The 23,137-nt window shown below is 38.7% G+C and overlaps 1 protein-coding gene across 1 annotated transcript in view; it reads left to right on the top strand.

Annotated features, from left to right (window-relative positions):
• The window catches only part of LOC128641605 (uncharacterized), a 100,239-nt gene that overhangs the window by 59,030 nt on the left and 18,072 nt on the right, over positions 1 to 23,137 (top strand). Inside the window, exons 2-4 of the mRNA XM_053694143.1 lie at positions 1,758 to 2,061; positions 12,078 to 12,323; positions 13,640 to 13,704. Coding sequence (XP_053550118.1) covers positions 1,806 to 2,061; positions 12,078 to 12,323; positions 13,640 to 13,704 — 567 coding nt within the window. The 5' untranslated portion in view covers positions 1,758 to 1,805. The remainder of the gene's footprint in view (positions 1 to 1,757; positions 2,062 to 12,077; positions 12,324 to 13,639; positions 13,705 to 23,137) is intronic.

Genomic DNA, 23,137 nt, shown 5'->3' with positions numbered 1-23,137 from the left:
TACGCTCCAGTAATACCGGTGTTAGGCTTTTTTTAGCCGGCTCTCCCCATTGATGTCTATGGGGAAATTGTGCACGAGCACGTAAAAGCAGCTCACTGCAGCGCTGGTATTTGGGTGCGGTATGGAGCTCAAAGGAGATCAACGCTGCAATATTGCCCGCTAACACCGGGTTTTTGCAAACCTGTAATACCAGTGCTGTTAAAGGTGAGCGGTGGAAATAACTTGCAAGTTAGCAGCAAGGCAGCCATAACGCAAAACTCTGGCCATATGTTTGTAAACAGAAAAAAATACAATTAACCTCTTAAGGACATATGACGGAATTTTTCCGTCATAAAACAATTGAGCAAACTGAAATCTGTGTCCTTAAAGGGTTAAAGTAAATAAAAACAAATTTAATTCAGAAGGAATATTATAGCTGTATGGTTTTACTTCTGCCAAAAGGTTCATGCGGTTGTGCTATATTATCACTCTGGAAGTAGGCCCAGGGTCTGATGTATGATAGTATTGGCCAACCAAGATCCTTGATATTTCAGGATGTAACCAACCAGCAGTGTATCAGTAGCTGATATATGGTACGTATCCAAAGAGAAATCAGCCAGGCCAGGGTCATTCATAGGTAAACAGTTTAAACAGCTGACCGGTAAAGAGAAAACAAAGGCAAGGTCAGTTCAGCCCAGGGTCCAGTACCAAAAAAACAGTCCAAATCAGCAGGCAGAGACAGGTCAGATAGGCAGGAGGTTGGCAACAGAGGTCAGAGTTTAAAACAGACAATCAACAGACAAAAGCAGGTTATGTTCTGCCCGCGCCAGTAAAAGGATCAAGAAAAGTGCACCCGGGTACCTGTAAAAAGAAACCAGTGCATCTGACAGGGTCTAGCAACATGGTAAATGGCACAAAGGGCACAAATTAGTGTGTCACCTCCAACATTAATAAAACAGCTAATCATATCATGGCATATTAGCGTTAGAACAAATGAGGGCACACATGAAACATGGAAACAATTGCTGTCACAAGGCAAGAAATGTACATGAAAGATAAACATTTAAATCAAGATGTGTTTGTGCCCCCCCCCACCTTAATATGACCTAGGATATTAGAAATTATAGTTTTTTCCACAAATGTTCATTTATAGGAGCCAAATTTGAGCTCACCAGCTAAGTATTAAACAATTAAAGGGACAGTCTACACTAGAATTGTTATTGTTTTAAAACATAGAAAATCCCTTTATTACAGATTCCCTAAATTTGCATAACCAACACATTTATATTAATACACTTTTTACCTCTGTGATTTCCTTGTACCTCGGCAAACCGCTACCTTACTTTAGTTCTTTTGAAAGACTTGCATTTTAGCCAATCAGTGCAGACTCCTAGTTAACTTCACATGTGTGAGCACAGTGTTATCAATATGACAAACATGAACTAACACCCTCTAGTGGTGAAAAACTGTCAAAATGCATTCATATAAGAGACAGCCTTCAAGGTCTAAGAAATTAGCATATGAACCACCTAAGTTTAGCTTTCAACTAAGAATACAAAGAGAACAAAGCAAAATTGGTGATTAAAGTAAATTGGAAAGTTGTTTAAAATGATATGCCCTACCTGAATTCTGAAAGTTTATTTTGGACTAGACTGTCCCTTTAGCCATATTTTTACATGTAAACATTATGGCATTTTTTTCTTGCATTATACAGGATTGGGGACTGTATATTACATTGATAAGGAAATTTGAATTTTTTTTTTTTTTATCAAGATTAGAATTTTCATGAAATTCTAGACACCAAGAAGAATATTATATTATGTAAGATGTTGGTTGGAGTCTTCTCACGAGAACCGGAAAGCACCTATAAATGGTTAATTAATTTCCTTTTGGAACTGCCAGACGTCAAGGATGTCCGACCTGTTTATATCAACAATAACAGCTCTCAGAACTTTAATGATGAAGTTGCAAAGTGTTCATTTGCCATCCTGTATCACTCACTGAATAGAGGAAGGATTAATGTTACTAATGTGACAGATTCTATCTATGACAGGGAACTGGATTATTTGTCAAATACAAAAGGTGAGAATACCATTGTTATCTAATAGACATGTGCACGGGAAAAAAAAATTATTTTGTCTGAAAGATTTGTTTCATATGTATAAAATATATTAGTTTCAGATGGATTTCATTCATGTGGGCGGCCTGTTAGGCTGAATATTGGTTTCAAATTAATTTCCATTATTTCCAATGGGAACAGCATATTTAAAACTAATTTTAAAGGGACAGTCTACACCAGAATTTGTATTGTTTTAAAAGATAGATAATCCCTTTATTGCCCATTCCCCAGTTTTGCATAACCAACACAGTTATATTAATACACTTTTTACCCCTTATTTCAGTTCTTTTGACAGACTTGCATTTTAACCAATCAGTGCTGACTCTTAGGTAACTCCACGTGCATGAGCACAATGTTATGTATATGAAACACATGAACTAACACCCTCTACTGGTGAAAAAGTGTCAAAATGCATTCAGTTAGAGGTGGCCATCAAGGTCTAAGAAATTAGCATATGAATCTCCTAGGTTTACCTTTCAACTAAGAATACCAAGAGAACAAAACAAAGTTGGTGATAAAAGTAAATTGGAAAGTTGTTTTAAATTACATGTCCTATCTGAACCATGAAAGTTTAATTTGGACTTAACTGTCCCTTTAACATTATATAATTTGAACAATTAAAAGAACCTACCTTTCAATTGCAACAGAACATACAGGGGTCACTTACGATCCTATATTATAAAAGGCCAAGTGTGTTTGTCTGAAGCCGTCATGCGCAGTAGAGATTGCGCGCGGACAAACACACCTGGCCTTCAGCTGCAGAGTAGTGCGCACTGCGGAAGCTGCCTGGTGGGGGCGTGACCGGCGTCGGGCGTGCCGTGATGGGGGCGTGACGGGGCGTGGCTGGCGGGCGTGATGAGGGGGCGTGGCCTCGCGGGAGCGCGCGGGAGGGGCGTGGCCGTTGGGAGAGAACAAAACAGAGGAAGGAAGGAAAGAAAGAAAGCGAGCAGAGAGAGGGGGGAAGAGCAAAAGAGGGAGAGAGAGCGCAAGAGAGTGGGAGAGAAAGAGGGGGAGAGAGAGGGGGGAGAGAGAGCTCAAAAGAGAGGGGAGAGAGAGAGAGCTCAAAAGAGAGGGGGGAGAGAGAGCTTAAAAGAGAGGTGGGAGAGAGAGCGCAAAAGAGGGAGAGAGAGAGAGCGCAAAAGAGAGGGGGAGAGAGCGCAAGAGAGGGGGAGAGAGCGCAAGAGAGGGGGAGAGAGAGCGCACAAAAGAGGTGGAGAGAGAGAGCTCAAAAGAGAGGGGGGACAGAGAGCGCAAAAGAGAGGGGGGAGAAAGAGCGCAAAAGAGAGGGGGGAGAGTTTAAAAGAGAGCGCAAAAGAGGGAGAGAGAGAGCAAAAGAGGGAGAGAGAGAGCGCAAAAGAGAGGGGGAGAGAGAGTGCACAAAAGAGGGAGAGAGAGAGCGCAAAAGAGAGGGGGAGAGAGCAAAAAAGAGGGGGGAGAGCGCAAAAAAGAGGGGGAGAGAGCGCAAGGGGGAGAAAGCACAAAAGAGAGGGGGAGAGAGCGCAAAAAAGAGGGGGGAGAGAGCGCAAAAGAGTGAGGGGAGAGAGAGAGCTCAAAAGAGAGGGGGGAGAGAGAGCTCAAAAGAGAGGGGGGAGAGAGAGCTCAAAAGAGAGGGGGGGAGAGAGAGTTTAAAAGAGAGGGGGGAGAGAGAGTTTAAAAGAGACGGGGGAGAGAGAGTGCACAAAAGAGGGGGAGAGAGAGTGCAAAAGAGAGGGGGAGAGAGCACAAAAGAGGGGAAGAGAGAGTGCAAAAGAGGGGAAGAGAGAGCAAAAGAGAGGGGGAGAGAGAGAGCAAAAGAGAGGGGAAGAGAGAGCAAAAGAGAGGGGGGAGAGAGAGCAAAAGAGAGGGGGGAGAGAGAGCGCAAAAGAGGGGGGAGAGAGAGCAAAAGAGAAGGGGGGGAGAGAGAGAGAGAGCAAAAGAGGGGGGAGAGAGAGAGCAAAAGAGGGGGGAGAGAGCAAAATAGGGGAGAGAGAGAGCAAAAGAGGGCGAGAGAGAGCAAGACGGGGGAAAGAGCAGATGAGGGGGGGGAGAGAGAGAGAGAGCGAGCAAAAGAGGGGAGAGAGAGCAAAAGAGGTGAGAGAGAGCAAAAGAGGGGGGAGAGAGAGCACAAGAGGGGAGAGAGAGAGCAAAAAAGGGGAGAGAGAGAGAGCAAAAGAGGGGGGAGAGTGCAAAATAAGGGGGAGAGAGAGAACTCAAAAGAGAGGGGGGAGAGAGAGTGCAAAAGAGAGGGGGGAGAGAGAGGGAGCAAGGGTTGGAACCGCGGTACCTAAAAAATTGGCCCGTGTACACGGGCTTTAGGACTAGTCCTTTATAAAAGATTATCTAATAATTTTTTTCTACAAAATTCATTATTAAAGTCTTGGGGATTTTGTAGTTAAAGGGATAGGAAAGTCAAAATTAATCTTGCAAGAATCAGATAGAATATGTAATTTTTAACCCCGTAGTGACCAGACCGTTTTTCAATTTTGTTACCGTTAAGGACAAGGGCTGTTTTTACATTTTTGCGGTGTTTGTGTTTAGCTGTAATTTTCCTCTTACTCATTTACTGTTCCCACACATATTATATACCGTTTTTCTTACCATTAAATGGACTTTCTAAAGTTACCATTGTTTTCATCATATCTTATAATATACTATAAAAAAAAAATATTTTATTTTTTAAATATGATGAAAAATTTGAAAAAAACCCACACATTTTCTAACTATGACCCCCAAAAGCTGTTACACATCTGAAACCACTAACATCACCCATGCTAAATAGTTTCTAAATTGTGTCCTGCGTTTAGAAATAACCAATGTTTACCCCCTTAACCCATTAAAGGACCGGGAATTTTAGCATTTTTGCTATCACTCCATTTAAACAGAAATAAAGCCTTTTTTTTAAATTTACCTATAAAAACTATATATATTTTTTTTTAGTAAACAACCCAAAGTATTAATCTAGGCTCATTTTGGTATAGTTCATGCCACCATTTCACTGCCAAATGTGATCAAATTAAAAAAAATCATTCAACTTTTTCACAAACTTTAAGTTTCTCACTGAAATTATTTACAAACAGCTTGTGCAATCATAGCACAAATAGTTGTAAAAGCTTCTCTGGGATCCCCTTTGTTCAGAAATAGCAGATATTTATGGCTTTGGCATTGCTTTTTGGTAATTAGAAGGTTGCTAATTGCCGCTGCTCACCACACTTGTATTATGCCCAGCAGTAAAGGGGTTAATTAGGTAGCTTGTAGGGTTGATTTTTAGCTTTAGTGTATTGATTACCCTCCCACCTGACACATCCCACCCCCTAATCCCTCCCTAACCCCTCTCAAACAGCTCTCTTCCCTCCCTCATCCCCCAATGGTCAACCCCATTTTAAAGGGACACTGGACCCAAATTTTTTCTTTCCTGATTTACTCCTATTATCAAGTTTAATTTGTTCTCTTTCTATCTTTATTTTAAAAAGAAGGCATCTAAGCTAAGGAGCTAGCAATTTTTGGGTTCAGAGCCATAGGCCCCTAGTTATCAAGCCGTCAACCTCAAATACTCTGGAATTCCGCAGCGTATTTGTGGCGAGGCTGATTCGCCTTAGTTATCAAGCCCTAGACACCGGCAAAAGTAGAATTTTGTGACATAAGCTTCGATCCGCCAGACTCAGTCCGACACAGATCGATGCTTACGTAACTACAGATGTTCCGCACACAAGTGCGGCACAATCTGACTACTTTTGCTAGTTATCAAAAAACTAGCAGGTACGCTCGGCACTTTTCTGGCCCAGCGTACCTGGTTTTCAAACTGCCACCCTGGAGGCGGCGGATTCCATAGGAATCAATGGGAGTCTGACCATAGTGAAAGTTCATGTTTGCTGCTGCCAGACATCCCATTGATTTCTATGGTAGTTTCTACACCTAATACCCTAACATGTACCCCGAGTCTAAACACCCCTAATCTGTCCCCCCCTACACCGCCGCAACTAAATAAAGTGTTTACCCCCTAAACCGCCGCTCCCGGAGCCCACCGCAAGCTATAATAAATATGTTAACCCCTAAACCGCCGCTCCCAACAATCTGATAGTAGAGAGTGAGAGCTTTGCAGTGAGGTAGGACAGAGGTTTGACTAACAATCTGATAGTTCCCCGCCGCAACTATAATATATGTATTAACCCCTAAACCGCCGCTCCTGGACCCCGCCGCCACCTACATTATACCTATTAACCCCTATCCTGCCCCCCCTACACCACCGACTCTATAATAAATTTATTAACCCCTATCCTGCCCCCCCACACCATCGCCACCTATAATAAAGTTATTAACCCCTATCCTGCCCCCCCTACACCGTCGCCACCTATAATAAATTTATTAACCCCTATCCTGCCCCCCCTACACCGCCGCCACTGTAATAAAATTATTAACCCCTAAACCTAAGTCTAACACTAACCCTAACAGCCCCTAACATAAATATTAATTACATAAATCTAAATAATATTTCTCTTATTAACTAAATTAATCCTATTTAAAAATAAATACTTACCTTTAAAATAAACCCTTATATAGCTACAATATAAATAATAATTATATTGTAGCTATCTTAGGATTTATTTTTATTTTACAGGCAAATTTCAATTTATTTTAAATAGGTACAATAGCTATTAAATAGTTAATAACTATTTAATAGCTACCTAGCTAAAATAAAGAGAAATGTACCTGTAAAATAAAAACTAACCTAAGTTACAATTACACCTAACACTACACTATCATTAACTAAATTATTCCTATTTAAAACTAAATACTTAACTGTAAAATAAACCCTAAGATAGCTACAATGTAATTAATAATTACATTGTAGCTATTTTAGTATTTATATTTATTTTACAGGTAACTTTGTATTTATTTTAGCTAGTTAGAATAGTTATTAAATAGTTATTAACTATTTAATAACTACCTAGCTAAAAGAAATACAAAATTACCTGTAAAATAAATCCTAACCTAAGTTACAATTAAACCTAACACTACGCTATCATTAAATTAATTAAATAAATTAGCTACAAATAACTACAATTAAATTAAATAAACTAACTAAAGTACAAAAAATAAAAAAGCTAAGTTACAAAAAATAAAAAAATAAGTTACAAACATTTTAAAAATATTACAACAATTTTAAGCTACTTACACCTAATCTAAGACCCCAAATAAAATAACAAAGCCCCCCAAAATAAAAAAATTCCCTACCCTATTCTACATTAAAAAGTTACCAGCTCTATTACCTTACCAGCCCTTAAAAGGGCCTTTTGTGGGGCATGCCCCAAAGAAAACAGCTCTTTTGCCTGTAAAATAAAAATACAACCCCCCCAACATTAAAACCCACCACCCACATACCCCTAATCTAACCCAAACCCCCCTTAAATAAACCTAACACTACCCCCCTGAAGATCATCCTACCTTGAGCCGTCTTCAGCCAGCCGACCACCGATGGAACCGAAGAGGAGATCCGGAGCGGCAGAAGTCATCATCCAAGGGGCGCTGAAGAAGTCTTCCATCCGATAGAAGTCTTCATCCAGGCGGCGTCTTCAATCTTCATCCATCCGGAGCGGAGCTATCTTCAGACGAGCCGACGCGGAGCCATCCTCTTCTTCCCGACGACTAACGACGAATGACGGTTCCTTTAAGGGACGTCATCCAAGATGGCGTCCCTTCAATTCCGATTGGCTGATAGGATTCTATCAGCCAATCGGAATTAAGGTAGGAAAAATCTGATTGGCTGATTGAATCAGCCAATCAGATTGAAGTTCAATCTGATTGGCTGATCCAATCAGCCAATCAGATTGAGCTCGCATTCTATTGGCTGTTCTGATCAGCCAATAGAATGCGAGCTCAATCTGATTGGCTGATTAGATCAGCCAATCGGATTGAACTTCAATCTGATTGGCTGATTCAATCAGCCAATCAGATTTTTCCTACCTTAATTCCGATTGGCTGATACAATCCTATCAGCCAATCGGAATTGAAGGGACGCCATCTTGGATGACGTCCCTTAAAAGAACCTTTATTCGTCGTTAGTCGTCGGGAAGAAGAGGATGGCTCCGCGTCGGCTCGTCTGAAGATGGCTCCGCTCCGCTCCGGATGGATGAAGATTGAAGACGCCACCTGGATGAAGACTCCTATCGGATGGAAGACCTCTTCAGCGCCGCCTGGATGATGACTTCAATCGGATGGAAGACTTCTTCAGCGCCCCTTGGATGATGACTTCTGCCGCTCCGGATCTCCTCTTCGGTTCCATCGGTGGTCGGCTGGCTGAAGACGGCTCAAGGTAGGATGATCTTCAGGGGGGTAGTGTTAGGTTTATTTAAGGGGGGTTTGGGTTAGATTAGGGGTATGTGGGTGGTGGGTTTTAATGTTGGGGGGGTTGTATTTTTATTTTACAAGCAAAAGAGCTGTTTTCTTTGGGGCATGCCCCACAAAAGGCCCTTTTAAGGGCTGGTAAGGTAATAGAGATGGTAACTTTTTAATGTAGAATAGGGTAGGGAATTTTTTTATTTTAAGGGGCTTTGTTATTTTATTAGGGGTCTTAGATTAGGTGTAAGTAGCTTAAAATTGTTGTAATATTTTTAAAATGTTTGTAACTTATTTTTTAAATTTTTTGTAACTTAGCTTTTTTTATTTTTTGTACTTTAGTTAGTTTATTTAATTTAATTGTAGTTATTTGTAGCTAATTTATTTAATTTATTTAATGATAGTGTAGTATTAGGTTTAATTGTAACTTAGGTTAGGATTTATTTTACAGGTAATTTTGTATTTCTTTTAGCTAGGTAGTTATTAAATAGTTAATAACTATTTAATAACTATTCTAACTAGCTAAAATAAATACAAAATTACCTGTAAAATAAATATAAATCCTAAAATAGCTACAATGTAATTATTAATTACATTGTAGCTATGTTGGGGTTTATTTTACAGGTAAGTATTTAGTTTTAAATAGGATTCATTTATTAAAGTATAGTGTAGTGTTAGGTGTAATTGTAACTTTGGTTAGTTTTTATTTTACAGGTAAATTTCTCTTTATTTTAACTAGGTAGCTATTAAATAGTTAATAACTATTTAATAGCTATTGTACCTAGTTAAAATAAATTGAAAGTTGCCTGTAAAATAAAAATAAATCCTAAGATAGCTACAATATAATTATTATTTATATTGTAGCTATATTAGGGTTTATTTTAAAGGTAAGTATTTATTTTTAAATAGGATTAATTTAGTTAATAATAGCAATATTATTTAGATTTATTTAATTAATATTTAAGTTAGGGGGTGTTAGGGTTAGTGTTAGACTTAGGTTTAGAGGTTAATAATTTTATTACAGTGGCGGCGGTGTAGGGGGAGCAGGATAGGGGTTAATACATTTATTATAGGTGGCGACGGTGTAGGGGGGGCAGATTAGGGGTTAATACGTTTTATATAGGTTGCGGCGGGGTCCGGGAGTGGCGGTTTAGGGGTTAAACTATTTATTTAGTTGCGGCAAGGTCCGGGATCCGCAGGATAGGGGTTAATAACTTTATTATAGGTGGCGGCTGTATAGGGGGGCAGGATAGGGGTTACTAGGTATAATGTAGGTGGCGGCGGTGTCCAGGATCGGCGGTTTAGGGGTTAATACATTTATAAGAGTTGCGGCGGGGTCTAGGAGTGGCGGTTTAGGGGTTAATAACTTTAGTTGCGGGGGGCTCCGGGGGCGCCGGTATAGGGGGTAGAACAGTGTAGTTAGTATGGGTGCTTAGTGACAGGCTAGCAATAAAGCTGTAAAAAAGCAGAAGAGCAGCGAGATCGGATGAGTGATAACTCTCACAGTCCGCTGCTCATCGCCCCGTACTTGGTGCGCGGCTTTTTGACAGATTTTTTGATAACTTAGGCAAAAATTTTCAGGTCCGCGGCGGCGATGGTAGGCGAGCTTAGGCAGGCGTATTGGGCCGGCGAAGGCAGGTAAAGTAGACACGTTGATAACTAGGCCCCATAGACAGCACTTGTTTATTGGTGCTGTCCAATCAGCAAGGACAACCCAGGTTGTTCACCAAAAATGGGCCGGCATCTAAACTGACATTCTTGCTTTTCAAATAAACATACCAAGAGAATGAAGAAAATTTGATAAAAGGAGTAAATTAGAAAGTTGCTTAAAATTTCATGCTCTATCTGAATCATAAAAGAAAAAAATTGGGTTCAGCTTCACTTTAAGTACTGGCAGAAAGTCAGCCAGTATGAAAATAAAAGGCACTTTTTTTTTTCTCAATATTTTTTTAAAATTATATTTTCTGCAATGTAGGATCCCCCCAACCTCCCCGATCCCCCCCAAACTGCTCTCTAACCCTCCTCCCTCTACTTATTTGCCACCATCTTAGGTCCTGGCAGCTGTCTGCCAGTACCCAGTTTGATGCAATTTATACTTATTTAAAAAAACAAACTGTAGTGTAGCTCCTCCCAGAACCCTTTCCCAGATTGGATCCCTCTATCCTTCCTTCCCCCTCACAGAGTGGCCCGCTCTGCATCGGTTACAATATTGAGGCATCACTGCAATACCCTGAGAGAGTCTGGAAGGAATTGCGAATGCTTCCAGTGCTCATTTTGACCAAGGACGTGGTAGGTACATCCATGGTTGTTAAGGACCGTTTTTTGGAGGACGTACCTAGCACATCCTTGGTCATTAAGTGGTTAAGATACTTTTAAATTCACTTCTATTTTCAAATGTGCTTTGTTCTGTTAGTATCCATTGTTGAAAAAGAATACGCACATATCCTACACTAGTGGGAGCTAGCTGCTGATCGGTGCATGCACACATTTGTGTCTAGTGATTGGCTAACTCGATGTGTTCAGCTAGCTGCCAGTAGTGCAATTTTGCTCCTTCAGCAAAGAATTACAAGAGAATGAAGCAAATTTGATAATAGAAGTAAGTAGGAAAGTTGATTAAAATTGTATCTTCTATCCGAATCACAAAAGAAAAGTTTGGGGTTTCCTGTCCCTTTAAATAATTTGCTAAGCTTCTCTAAATTAGTGTGATCTACCCTATAACTCACTGATTCATTGCAGCCTGTACTTCCTAACTTTGGGATTTGCATCTGACCCCTTTTAGTCAAAGTGATTGAAAATGGCTGGGCACCCTCTAATCTCCCACCTCCCTATGACAGATTAATGCTTGATTAGAAAATCCTGCAGGACTAAAAATAACATTTAGTGCCTGAATGGCTATCCCTAACATCAGTCATTAGTAATACTATGGTAGGATTGTGCAGGGGATGATGAACACATGAATGGTCAGACCCCCTGCACATCATTACAAACTAAGTAGCTGATTAGCCAGACTTTTTTATTGCTCCTTTCCAACTTTCCCACCCTTCCTGCAATTTTTTTGTAGTGGCAAATGGCATGGACAAGCCACTAGCAATCATTCGTTCTTTGTCTATTTTGTCCTATAATGTATTTTTCTACTTGTATAGTGGTGGAATCGCCCAATTGGCATAAATTCAGATTAATTTGTTTTTGTCCGATGCCTGAATGCAAATCTCCAGTGTTAATAATTTGTAAATCTGATATTTATAATAGTTTAATGTTTAGTACAATGAAGAACAATTAGGCTCATGTAGCAAACATGCAATTTTAGGAAGAAATATATTACACACTGTGACAACTTTGCAAAAAAAAATAAATGCCGCCATCTTAGATACTGGCAGCTATCTGCCAGTACCCAAGTTTGCTGAAATTTATAATTATTTTTAAAAAAACACAAACAAATTTTTTTTTTTTTTTGTAGTGTAGCTGCCCCCCCTTTTACCCTACCCCTTCCTAGATCCCTTTCCCACATCGGATCCCATATAGGATCCCCCTCTCCCTCATTCCCCCTGCTCCCTCCCTAAAAATGATACGGCAGCGATATAATTTATTGGTAATGACCTAAAACCTAATACAAATAATTGTAAATGAAACAATGTTACCCCATATTATACAGTGTCTGTGTTTGTAGACAGGGAGAAGATTCTGGTGGTGATTGATGATGTTGATGACAGCAGTGATCTTGAGAGAGCCCGTATCCTTCAGACACAGCCTAGTATCGGGAGACTAGCCGGAGATCTCTTCCTCTTCTCAAAAGCAGAAAAAGCCTGTCTTAGATCTAGTGGTTCTCGTACAAATGGATCCATTGGGCTGCAGAACCTAAATGCTGCTGACACATTGAATGAAAAGTTAACGAGCATGAAAAGAATTTTAAAAGGTAACAATAAAACTCAAGTGCACTTACTGAGCTGGAGCCTCTAATAGCTTCATTTATCTGGGGCAAGTATTGTTTCTGAGTAATGAAAAATCCAACACAAGTGCTAAGGGGAATTTGTTTTTACACAACTCTTCCTCCTCTCACTGTCTCCTTCCCTTTATTTAAATAATTATTTATATTCTCATTTATTCCCTTTAATACTCTATCTAACCTCTAACCACTAAGCCTGACTCAAAGCTTTTTTGTTCTCTCCTGACTCAAAGTTTCTCTCTTCTTTCATTCTGTTGTCTATTTTAGCTTTTGTAGGTCATTTCCTCCTCGCACTCCATATTGCTCATTTTTATATTTTACCAAACGTCAATTTTGTTTTCTTACCTACAAAGTCACTTTTGTAGAATTTTGTGTCACCTTTTAATATATTTCTAGAGCTATTTTAGCAATGAATCCCAGTAGTATGTTGTACAATTTATACCATGTTTTTCAAATAAACATGATATTTAACTCATTCAAGCCATTTGGACATTATATGTGATCCTAAGAACACTGTGCTTTAACACCGTTAGGACGGCATGGAACTTCCTACCTTATACGCCATCCTGCAGTTTCCCCCTTTGACGCACCTAAGAATCGACATGGTGCATGTCTAACAGCCTAGGCAGTTCCCCATGTTCCGATCCTAGCTTTGAAATCTGCATCGACGATCACATGATTTCATTTTTACTAATAGTGTTCACATTGGAACTTTGTTTCAATGTTAACACTATAGTACCGGCACAAAGGGGTTAATGTTCTTACTGTTAGCAAATATATACTGTTTATGTTAACAATAACAAATGATGATTATTTAAACGTTTCATGTACTTCTTACAATCTTATAGATGTGGAACCTGTTGCAGGATGATTTTCTGGTATATAACAATAAGTAATAAAGAAGTATTGGGTCTAGACTGTCCCTTTAAGTTTAAATATTTCACAACTTCTCTTCTTCTGCTCTGAACAATTTCCCCACAGGTAATAGGGGATGTATGGATTCCAAACAACCAATTAATGACTTTTGGATGATGCAAAAGAGAGGTTTTTTTTATTTCCTAAAAAAAATATTTTTCCAAAGCACATGTCTGATCTAGAACCATCTTTGAAATAATGACCTTTCATCTCTTCCTCGTTTTACATTTCCCAGTTTCTCCCCAGCCGTCCACTTCAGATTCATACACTTCTAATACTGTATTTGTATTGTAGGTTACTATATGATATGCTCATTGCTCAATCAGTCTGCATAACCAAAATGAATAATTTGTTTTCATATTTATTACCAGGGAAAAGGACAGGTGGATTTTCATACAATGACAACTTTACTGGAGGAACAGACTCTTCATTTTCGGTAATATCCTGTGTTCCTTGAATAAAGTGCACAACAGCAGTGAGTTATGAAAATTAAATTCTCCTTTTGTCTGCTCAGGCAAAGGTCTTTTTTTTCTCTATTGCATATATATTTTTCACTATTGCTATGCATTTCATCAGTTACATTGTATAGTTTTCAATGTGACAATGCAACAACGTTTATTATGTTTTAGAGTTTATATTTTGACTTTATTTGCTTTTTATTTTTAATCAAATTAAATAATGCATTACAAACTAACATACTAGAATATTTTGCTTTCATCTTAGACATATTTTGGCATTTGACTTATGTAAGAGAAAAATATTTTTTAAGTGTTTATAAGTGATATTATCTTAAACCCATTAGAAATAAAAGTTCTAACTTTGCTATTTGGCTCAAAAATATGCTTATTTATACTATACCTCATATGCTCATAATTAGATTACATGTTTACCATATTTAAAAACAGAGTTACATGTTTGGTTCTAAATATGTTACAATATACTTATAGCTTAATATGCTTTGTATTTTTGTATAAAAAGTATGGGTTGGAAAATGAAGGCACTGCTGAGATCAGTTACTCTAAATCCAATGAAATATTGTTTTATGTTATTAATGCATATCTTCCTCCAATATGTGATTGGTCAAACATTTTTTATCTTGAGTTAATAGGAATAAGCTATTTACCCACTTATACTTAAAGGAATAAATTATATAAGATTGTAATATAACATAACATGTTTAATTATGTGTAGTTAAAATGTTTTGTAATCTACTTTACATATACATTCTATCTTTTATCCCAGTTCCCTGTAATTTGTATTTAATTCTACTGAGTTTCTGTGAAGTAATGGTTGCCGTCATGTCTAAACTTAAGTTTTAACCCCTTAACTCATTTTGATATATATATATATATATATATATATATATATATATATACTGTATACGTTGTGCAGTACTTTGCTTATTGTCAAGCAAGGGATATATAATGAGCGCAGGGTGAGGCCACCAAACTCCTGAAAGAACCTATGAGTCCCTCACATAGGTAATAACAATAAAACAAAAATACAAAAACAGGAGCGCTACAGCTGAAGGTGGAGGTGAAAGTTATTAAATCCAATATAAGTAATATAAAGTGACCTGTGTATTCATAAATGTGAAAGTCTAAGTGTTAGGTATATACCTTCAATGGAAACGTGCAAATGCTATTAAAACAATGAGCAAAAACAGTACCAAATTAATTAGTAATAAATAATATCTAATAGAAGCGAAAATAATCAATGTCCAAACAAATATGGGAAAAAATGGCTTGTGCCAAGATTTAATAACACATATAAAAACAAAACATCAAATTAATCACTGAGAGAATTATATTAAAAATATATTAAAAACGGACGTCTCCGTTAACTATAAAAACAAGGTTGCCACCACATAAAAAATCTGTGAAAATAGAGCCAGCGGTTATTGACTTAGTCTGTTCAATATCTCAATGGTAATGCAAGGAGAAAGTCCCAAAAGTATATTTGTTTGCTAGCAAACCCAGGCTTACCCCCAGGCTGTATACACTCTGTGTCCTCTCTGAGTGGAATTACAGCCGTAGCAGGATGACGTCACCTTTATGGGCACTGTCCTGGATAAGCCGTCTGATTGGGCCTAATTGCAGTTCAGCTCGAGATGGTAACTGTTTGTTTCCACAGCATGAAGTATCTGCTCTTAAGTGCCTGACAGTACGCAAGATACTTGTAGAGGTAATGTGTAGAAAAAACACTCTATTAGGCGTTCTCCAAAATTTTCAAAGGATCAGTGAGTTCCAAAGTAGGCCAACAAAAAGTGCTTGCTTATTAGAACAGGTTAACCTTGTTAGCGGTTGTCTCAGTCCAGAGTCTGTGATTGGCAAATCACAATCACAGATATTTCAAAGGTGGTAAATATGTGAGTTGTAGCTCCAGCTACAAACAAATGAAAAGTCACTTCAGGTTGCAACTACATCTGATTAGTTTCGCTTCTATTAGATATTATTTATTACTAATTAACCTCTTAAGGATATATGACGGAATTTTTCTGCCATAAAACAATTGAGCAAACTGAAAGCTGTGTCCTTAAAAGGTTAATTTGGTACTGTTTTTGCTCATTGTTTTAATAGCATTTGCACGTTTCTATTGAAGGTATATACCTTTCACCTAACACTTAGACTTTCACATTTATTAATACACAGGTCACTTTATATTACTTATATTGGATTTAATAACTTTCACCTCCACCTTCAGCTGTAGCGCTCCTGTTTTTGTATTTTTGTTTTACTTTGCTTATTGTACTGCATGGCATTTATATACGTCTGAGCTGCAGGAAGCTCCAGCAATCTTGACTGTTGAGTTATAGCCAAGAGCTGGAGTTCCTGAGCTCATCACATCTGTCTTCAGATCTTCCATCTAGTGCTGCAGTTCCAAATGAAGGAAGATGCCAGATCATTATAGACGAGGACACTGTGTGTGTCATCTACCGGTGCCGGCGTGATGTGTGGGAAGGAATCTGTGAGGCAGGTGGATGGTCCAACAGTGGAAGGGGGAGGGAGTGTGATTCACCTACACTACAGAAAATAGAATTAATAAAGGGGCAGGGAGAGAAGGGGAGCTACACTAAAAAAAAAGGGTGGGGGCTCCCTAACTAACAATCCAGAGTTGGGGAGACCACTACACTACAGAAATTAAAATAAAAAATACAGCTGCCATTACACTAGTTAGATGGGGGGGTTAGAGTTTTTTTTTTTGGGAGGGATCAGGGAGGTTGAAGGGTAAGGGAGATCCTACACTGCATAAAATATTACAAAATATAAAAAAATATTTCATTAAAAAAATTGCCTTAAATCTTCATACTGGCAGACTGTCTGCCAGTACCTAAGACGGTGGTGACCAGTGGGGGTGAGGGAGGGAAGAGAGCTGCTTGGAAGATGTCATATGGGAGGGTAATCTCTACACTAAAGCTAAAATTAACCTTACAAGCTTCCTTATTAACCCCTTCACTGCCGGGAATAATAGAAGTGTGGTGCACCACTGCAATTAGTGGCCTTCTATTTACCAAAAAACAATGACAAAGCCATATATGTCTACTATTTCTGAACAAAGGGGATCCCAAATAAGCTTTTACAATCTTTTTTTTTCCATGATTACACAAGCAGTTTGTAAATAATTTCAGTGAAAAACCCATAGTTTGTGAAAAAGTGAACATTTTTTTTTTTATATGATTGCATTTGGCAGGGAAATGGTGTAATGAAATATACCAAAATTGGTCTTGGGTTGTCTTCTTAAGAAAGTATATATAGTTTTGACAGGTAAATAAAAAATAAATAAAAAAAACAAGCCTCTATTTTTGTTTAACTGGAGTGATAGCAAAAATCCTAAATATTTTCCATAATTTTGGAAGCTGTTCTCTGAAAGTTCCAGTAGTGAAGGGATTAAGCTTATCTCACTGTCCTGCTGCAAACAATTAGAAACAGATACATAAAACAGGCAATAAAATAGACTAATACAAACAAGGTTGTGTGGTATTACACACAGCCTTGTTTACACAAACTACTTTATTGCCTGGTTTATATCTCTTTCCCTAATTGTTCTCATCAGAAGACAGAGATCAATAGAAAACTAGTTCAAACATGGCGACTCCCATTACTTTGTAGAATCTAGAGTAATTTATGGAAACTAAACTTTTACAAATATCATTTAATGTGATATCCCAGAAGGGGATATAAAGGCGCGCTGTTAGGAAAGGAGAGGTGTTTGTAACAATGGTGAGAAAGTATTTAGGGTTATAGTCATTTTCAATGGTCGGATGGGAAAGCCGTAATGGCTAATGTCCCTAGATGGATAGTATTCCTGGCGGTCAGTTCCCCATGGGCAGCTCCTCTAAGTTCCAGAGCAGGAGTGTGACTATAGAGATATGAAGTAAATAGGACGCCACATAGGGTGATATCGTTTTGAAACAAATAGCACAAGCGTAGAACAATAATGTGCTTACCAGAAGCTGTGGTACTGTTCTGTGACCAGTACAATCTCGCCTGCTAGCACTTAAATCAGTGGCTAGTACACTGCCAGACGATAACTCCTAGGATCTTCCCTTTTTGATGTCAGCTCAAAGAATACCTTCCGTTTGACCGTGGGAGGTGGTATAGTAGAATGTTTGAAATCTTGTGTGGTAGCACAGGATAAAAGATAACGGACAACTTCCAAGATAAAAGAATGAAGGCTTTATTATGACGCGTTTCTCGACCTCCAAGGGTCGTTTCATCAGATATTAAAGCGAATATACAAGGTTGCAAATAGTAACAATATATACACATTTGTAAATTAAAAACGGAAGTTGTCACAAGGAATTTTCGTCCAATAAAAACAAATCACAGGATTCAACTTAGAGGCCGGCATGGACTCACAGCTGTTCAAATTAAGAACATGTCTTGGTCAGTGTTATAGAAGATCAGGTTTCGTGATATACAGCTGTACCAATCAGCGTGCGAGCCAACACAGATTCGCCGCTGTTACAAACCATACATAAAATTTGTGCATAAACAGTTAGTTTGTTCATAAGATGTGAATACAATTGGAACTTCTATATATTATTCCTCAAAAGACAGTGTTATCTGGGCCGTTTTACGCTATTCTAATAGCTGTAAACAATACATAATAAAATGACATTTTTTAAAAAAGAGAGATCACACTTCATAATAAACACAATAAAATGACATTTGTCTAACCTAAAGAATAACACTGCATAATGGATACAGCAGTACATATTCACTTCATAATAAACACAATAAAATGACATTTGTCTAACCTAAAGAATAACACTGCATAATGGATACAGCAGTACATATCAGCACGCAAGCTAATCCAGGCTCACCGCTGTTACAAAGAGAAAGTGCATACATGAAAAAGTACATGATCATCCGATTGTATATAGGATTGCAATGCACTTGAACTTCTAATATTATTTTGTAAAATTGAGTGATGTCTAAACTATTTTAACCTATTATTGTGAATACGGATCAAAAAATAATAAAAATAAAATATGATATGTAATGGCATATGTTAAGAAGGTCGAACTATGGCCTAGATTTGGAGTTTGGCGGTAAAAGGGCTGTTAACGCTCCGCGGGCTTTTTTCTGGCCGCACCATAAATTTAACTCTGGTATCGAGAGTTCAAACAAATGCTGCGTTAGGCTCCAAAAAAGGAGCGTAGAGCATTTTTACCGCAAATGCAACTCTCGATACCAGAGTTGCTTACGGACGCGGCCAGCCTCAAAAACGTGCTCGTGCACGATTCTCCCATAGGGAACAATGGGGCTGTTTGAGCTGAAAAAAAAACCTAACACCTGCAAAAAAGCAGCGTTCAGCTCCTAACGCAGCCCCATTGTTTCCTATGGGGAAACACTTCCTACGTCTGCACCTAACACTCTAACATGTACCCCGAGTCTAAACACCCCTAACCTTACACTTATTAACCCCTAATCTGCCGCCCCCCGCTATCGCTGACCCCTGCATATTTTTTTTAACCCCTAATCTGCTGCTCCGTAAACCGCCGCAACCTACGTTATCCCTATGTACCCCTAATCTGCTGCCCTAACATCGCCGACCCCTATATTATATTTATTAACCCCTAATCTGCCCCCCTCAACGTCGCCGACACCTGCCTACACTTATTAACCCCTAATCTGCCGAGCGGACCTGAGCGCTACTATAATAAAGTTATTAACCCCTAATCCGCCTCACTAACCCTATCATAAATAGTATTAACCCCTAATCTGCCCTCCCTAACATCGCCGACACCTACCTTCAATTATTAACCCCTAATCTGCCGAGCGGAGCTCACCGCTATTCTAATAAATGTATTAACCCCTAAAGCTAAGTCTAACCCTAACACTAACACCCCCCTAACTTAAATATAATTTAAATCTAACAAAATAAATTAACTCTTATTAAATAAATGATTCCTATTTAAAGCTAAATACTTACCTGTAAAATAAATCCTAATATAGCTACAATATAAATTATAATTATATTGTAGCTATTTTAGGATTAATATTTATTTTACAGGCAACTTTGTAATTATTTTAACCAGGTACAATAGCTATTAAATAGTTAAGAACTATTTAATAGTTACCTAGTTAAAATAATAACAAATTTACCTGTAAAATAAATCCTAACCTAAGATATAATTAAACCTAACACTACCCTATCAATAAAATAATTAAATAAACTACCTACAATTACCTACAATTAACCTAACACTACACTATCAATAAATTAATTAAACACAATTCCTACAAATAAATACAATTAAATAAACTAACTAAAGTACAAAAAATAAAAAAGAACTAAGTTACAAAAAATAAAAAAATATTTACAAACATAAGAAAAATATTACAACAATTTTAAACTAATTACACCTACTCTAAGCCCCCTAATAAAATAACAAAGCCCCCCAAAATAAAAAATTCCCTACCCTATTCTAAATTAAAAAAGTTACAAGCTCTTTTACCTTACCAGCCCTGAACAGGGCCCTTTGCGGGGCATGCCCCAAGAATTTCAGCTCTTTTGCCTGTAAAAGAATAAATACAATACCCCCCCCCCAACATTACAACCCACCACCCACATACCCCTAATCTAACCCAAACCCCCCTTAAATAAACCTAACACTAAGCCCCTGAAGATCTTCCTACCTTGTCTTCACCATCCAGGTATCACCGATCCGTCCTGGCTCCAACATCTTCATCCAACCCAAGCGGGGGTTGGCGATCCATCATCCGGTGCTGAAGAGGTCCAGAAGAGGCTCCAAAGTCTTCCTCCTATCCGGCAAGAAAAGGACATCCGGACCGGCAAACATCTTCTCCAAGCGGCATCTTCGATCTTCTTCCATCCGGTGCGGAGCGGGTCCATCTTGAAGCAGGCGACGCGGATCCATCCTCTTCTTCCGTTGTCTCCCGACTAATGACGGTTCCTTTAAGGGACGTCATCCAAGATGGCGTCCCTCGAATTCCGATTGGCTGATAGGATTCTATCAGCCAATCGGAATTAAGGTAGGAATTTTCTGATTGGCTGATGGAATCAGCCAATCAGAATCAAGTTCAATCCGATTGGCTGATCCAATCAGCCAATCAGATTGAGCTCGCATTCTATTGGCTGTTCCGATCAGCCAATAGAATGCAAGCTCAATCTGATTGGCTGATTGGATCAGCCAATCGGATTGAACTTGATTCTGATTGGCTGATTCCATCAGCCAATCAGAAAATTCCTACCTTAATTCCGATTGGCTGATAGAATCCTATCAGCCAATCGGAATTCGACGGAAGCCATCTTGGATGACGTCCCTTAAAGGAACCGTCATTAGTCGGGAGACAACGGAAGAAGAGGATGGATCCGCGTCGCCTGCTTCAAGATGGACCCGCTCCGCACCGGATGGAAGAAGATCGAAGATGCCGCTTGGAGAAGATGTTTGCCGGTCCGGATGTCCTCTTCTTGCCGGATAGGAGGAAGACTTTGGAGCCTCTTCTGGACCTCTTCAGCACCGGATGATGGATCGCCAACCCCCGCTTGGGTTGGATGAAGATGTTGGAGCCAGGACGGATTGGTGATACCTGGATGGTGAAGACAAGGTAGGAAGATCTTCAGGGGCTTAGTGTTAGGTTTATTTAAGGGGGGTTTGGGTTAGATTAGGGGTATGTGGGTGGTGGGTTGTAATATTGGGGGGGGTATTGTATTTATTCTTTTACAGGCAAAAGAGCTGAAATTCTTGGGGCATGCCCCGCAAAGGGCCCTGTTCAGGGCTGGTAAGGTAAAAGAGCTTGTAACTTTTTTAATTTAGAATAGGGTAGGGAATTTTTTATTTTGGGGGGCTTTGTTATTTTATTAGGGGGCTTAGAGTAGGTGTAATTAGTTTAAAATTGTTGTAATATTTTTCTTATGTTTGTAAATATTTTTTTATTTTTTGTAACTTAGTTCTTTTTTATTTTTTGTACTTTAGCTAGTTTATTTAATTGTATTTATTTGTAGGAATTGTGTTTAATTAATTTATTGATAGTGTAGTGTTAGGTTAATTGTAGGTAATTGTAGGTAGTTTATTTAATTATTTTATTGATAGGGTAGTGTTAGGTTTAATTATATCTTAGGTTAGGATTTATTTTACAGGTAAATTTGTTATTATTTTAACTAGGTAACTATTAAATAGTTCTTAACTATTTAATAGCTATTGTACCTGGTTAAAATAATTACAAAGTTGCCTGTAAAATAAATATTAATCCTAAAATAGCTATAATATAATTATAATTTATATTGTAGCTATATTAGGATTTATTTTACAGGTAAGTATTTAGCTTTAAATAGGAATCATTTATTTAATAAGAGTTAATTTATTTCGTTAGATGTAAATTATATTTAAGTTAGGGGGGTGTTAGTGTTAGGGTTAGACTTAGCTTTAGGGGTTAATCAATTTATTAGAATAGCGGTGAGCTCCGGTCGTCAGATTAGGGGTTAATAATTGAAGTTAGGTGTCGGCGATGTTAGGGAGGGCAGATTAGGGGGTTAATACTATTTATTATAGGGTTAGTGAGGCGGGTTAGGGGTTAATAACTTTATTATAGTAGCGCTCAGGTCCGCTCGGCAGATTAGGGGTTAATAAGTGTAGGCAGGTGTCGGCGACGTTGAGGGGGGGAGATTAGGGGTTAATAAATATAATATAGGGGTCGGCGGTGTTAGGGGTAGCAGATTAGGGGTACATAGGGATAACGTAGGTGGCGGCGCTTTGCGGTCGGAAGATTAGGGGTTAATTATTTTAAGTAGCTGGCGGCGACGTTGTGGGGGGCAGGTTAGGGGTTAATAAATGTAATACAGGGGTCGGCGGGGTTAGGGGCAGCAGATTAGGGGTACATAAGTATAACGTAGGTGGCGGTCGGCAGATTAGGGGTTAAAAATTTTAATCGAGTGGCGGCGATGTGGGGGGAGCTCGGTTTAGGGGTACATAGGTAGTTTATGGGTGTTAGTGTACTTTAGGGTACAGTAGTTAAGAGCTTTATGAACCGGCGTTAGCCAGAAAGCTCTTAACTCCTGCTATTTTCAGGCGGCTGGAGTTTTGTCGTTAGAGCTCTAACGCTCACTTCAGAAACGACTCTAAATACCGGCGTTAGAAATATCCCATTGAAAAGATAGGATACGCAAATGGCGTAGGGGGATCTGCGGTATGGAAAAGTCGCGGCTGAAAAGTGAGCGTTAGACCCTTTAATCACTGACTCCAAATACCAGCGGGCGGCCAAAACCAGCGTTAGGAGCCTCTAACGCTGGTTTTGACGGCTACCGCCGAACTCCAAATCTAGGCCTATGTTTGCCATTTTTATGAAGTGAATGTAATATGTGTATACATAAAATTGAATATGAAAATGGGAAGAAAATAT

This window comes from Bombina bombina, chromosome 11 (assembly GCF_027579735.1).
Source record: "Bombina bombina isolate aBomBom1 chromosome 11, aBomBom1.pri, whole genome shotgun sequence".
Taxonomy (NCBI): Eukaryota; Metazoa; Chordata; class Amphibia; order Anura; family Bombinatoridae; genus Bombina; species Bombina bombina.
This window is presented reverse-complemented; position numbering and strand designations above follow the sequence as displayed.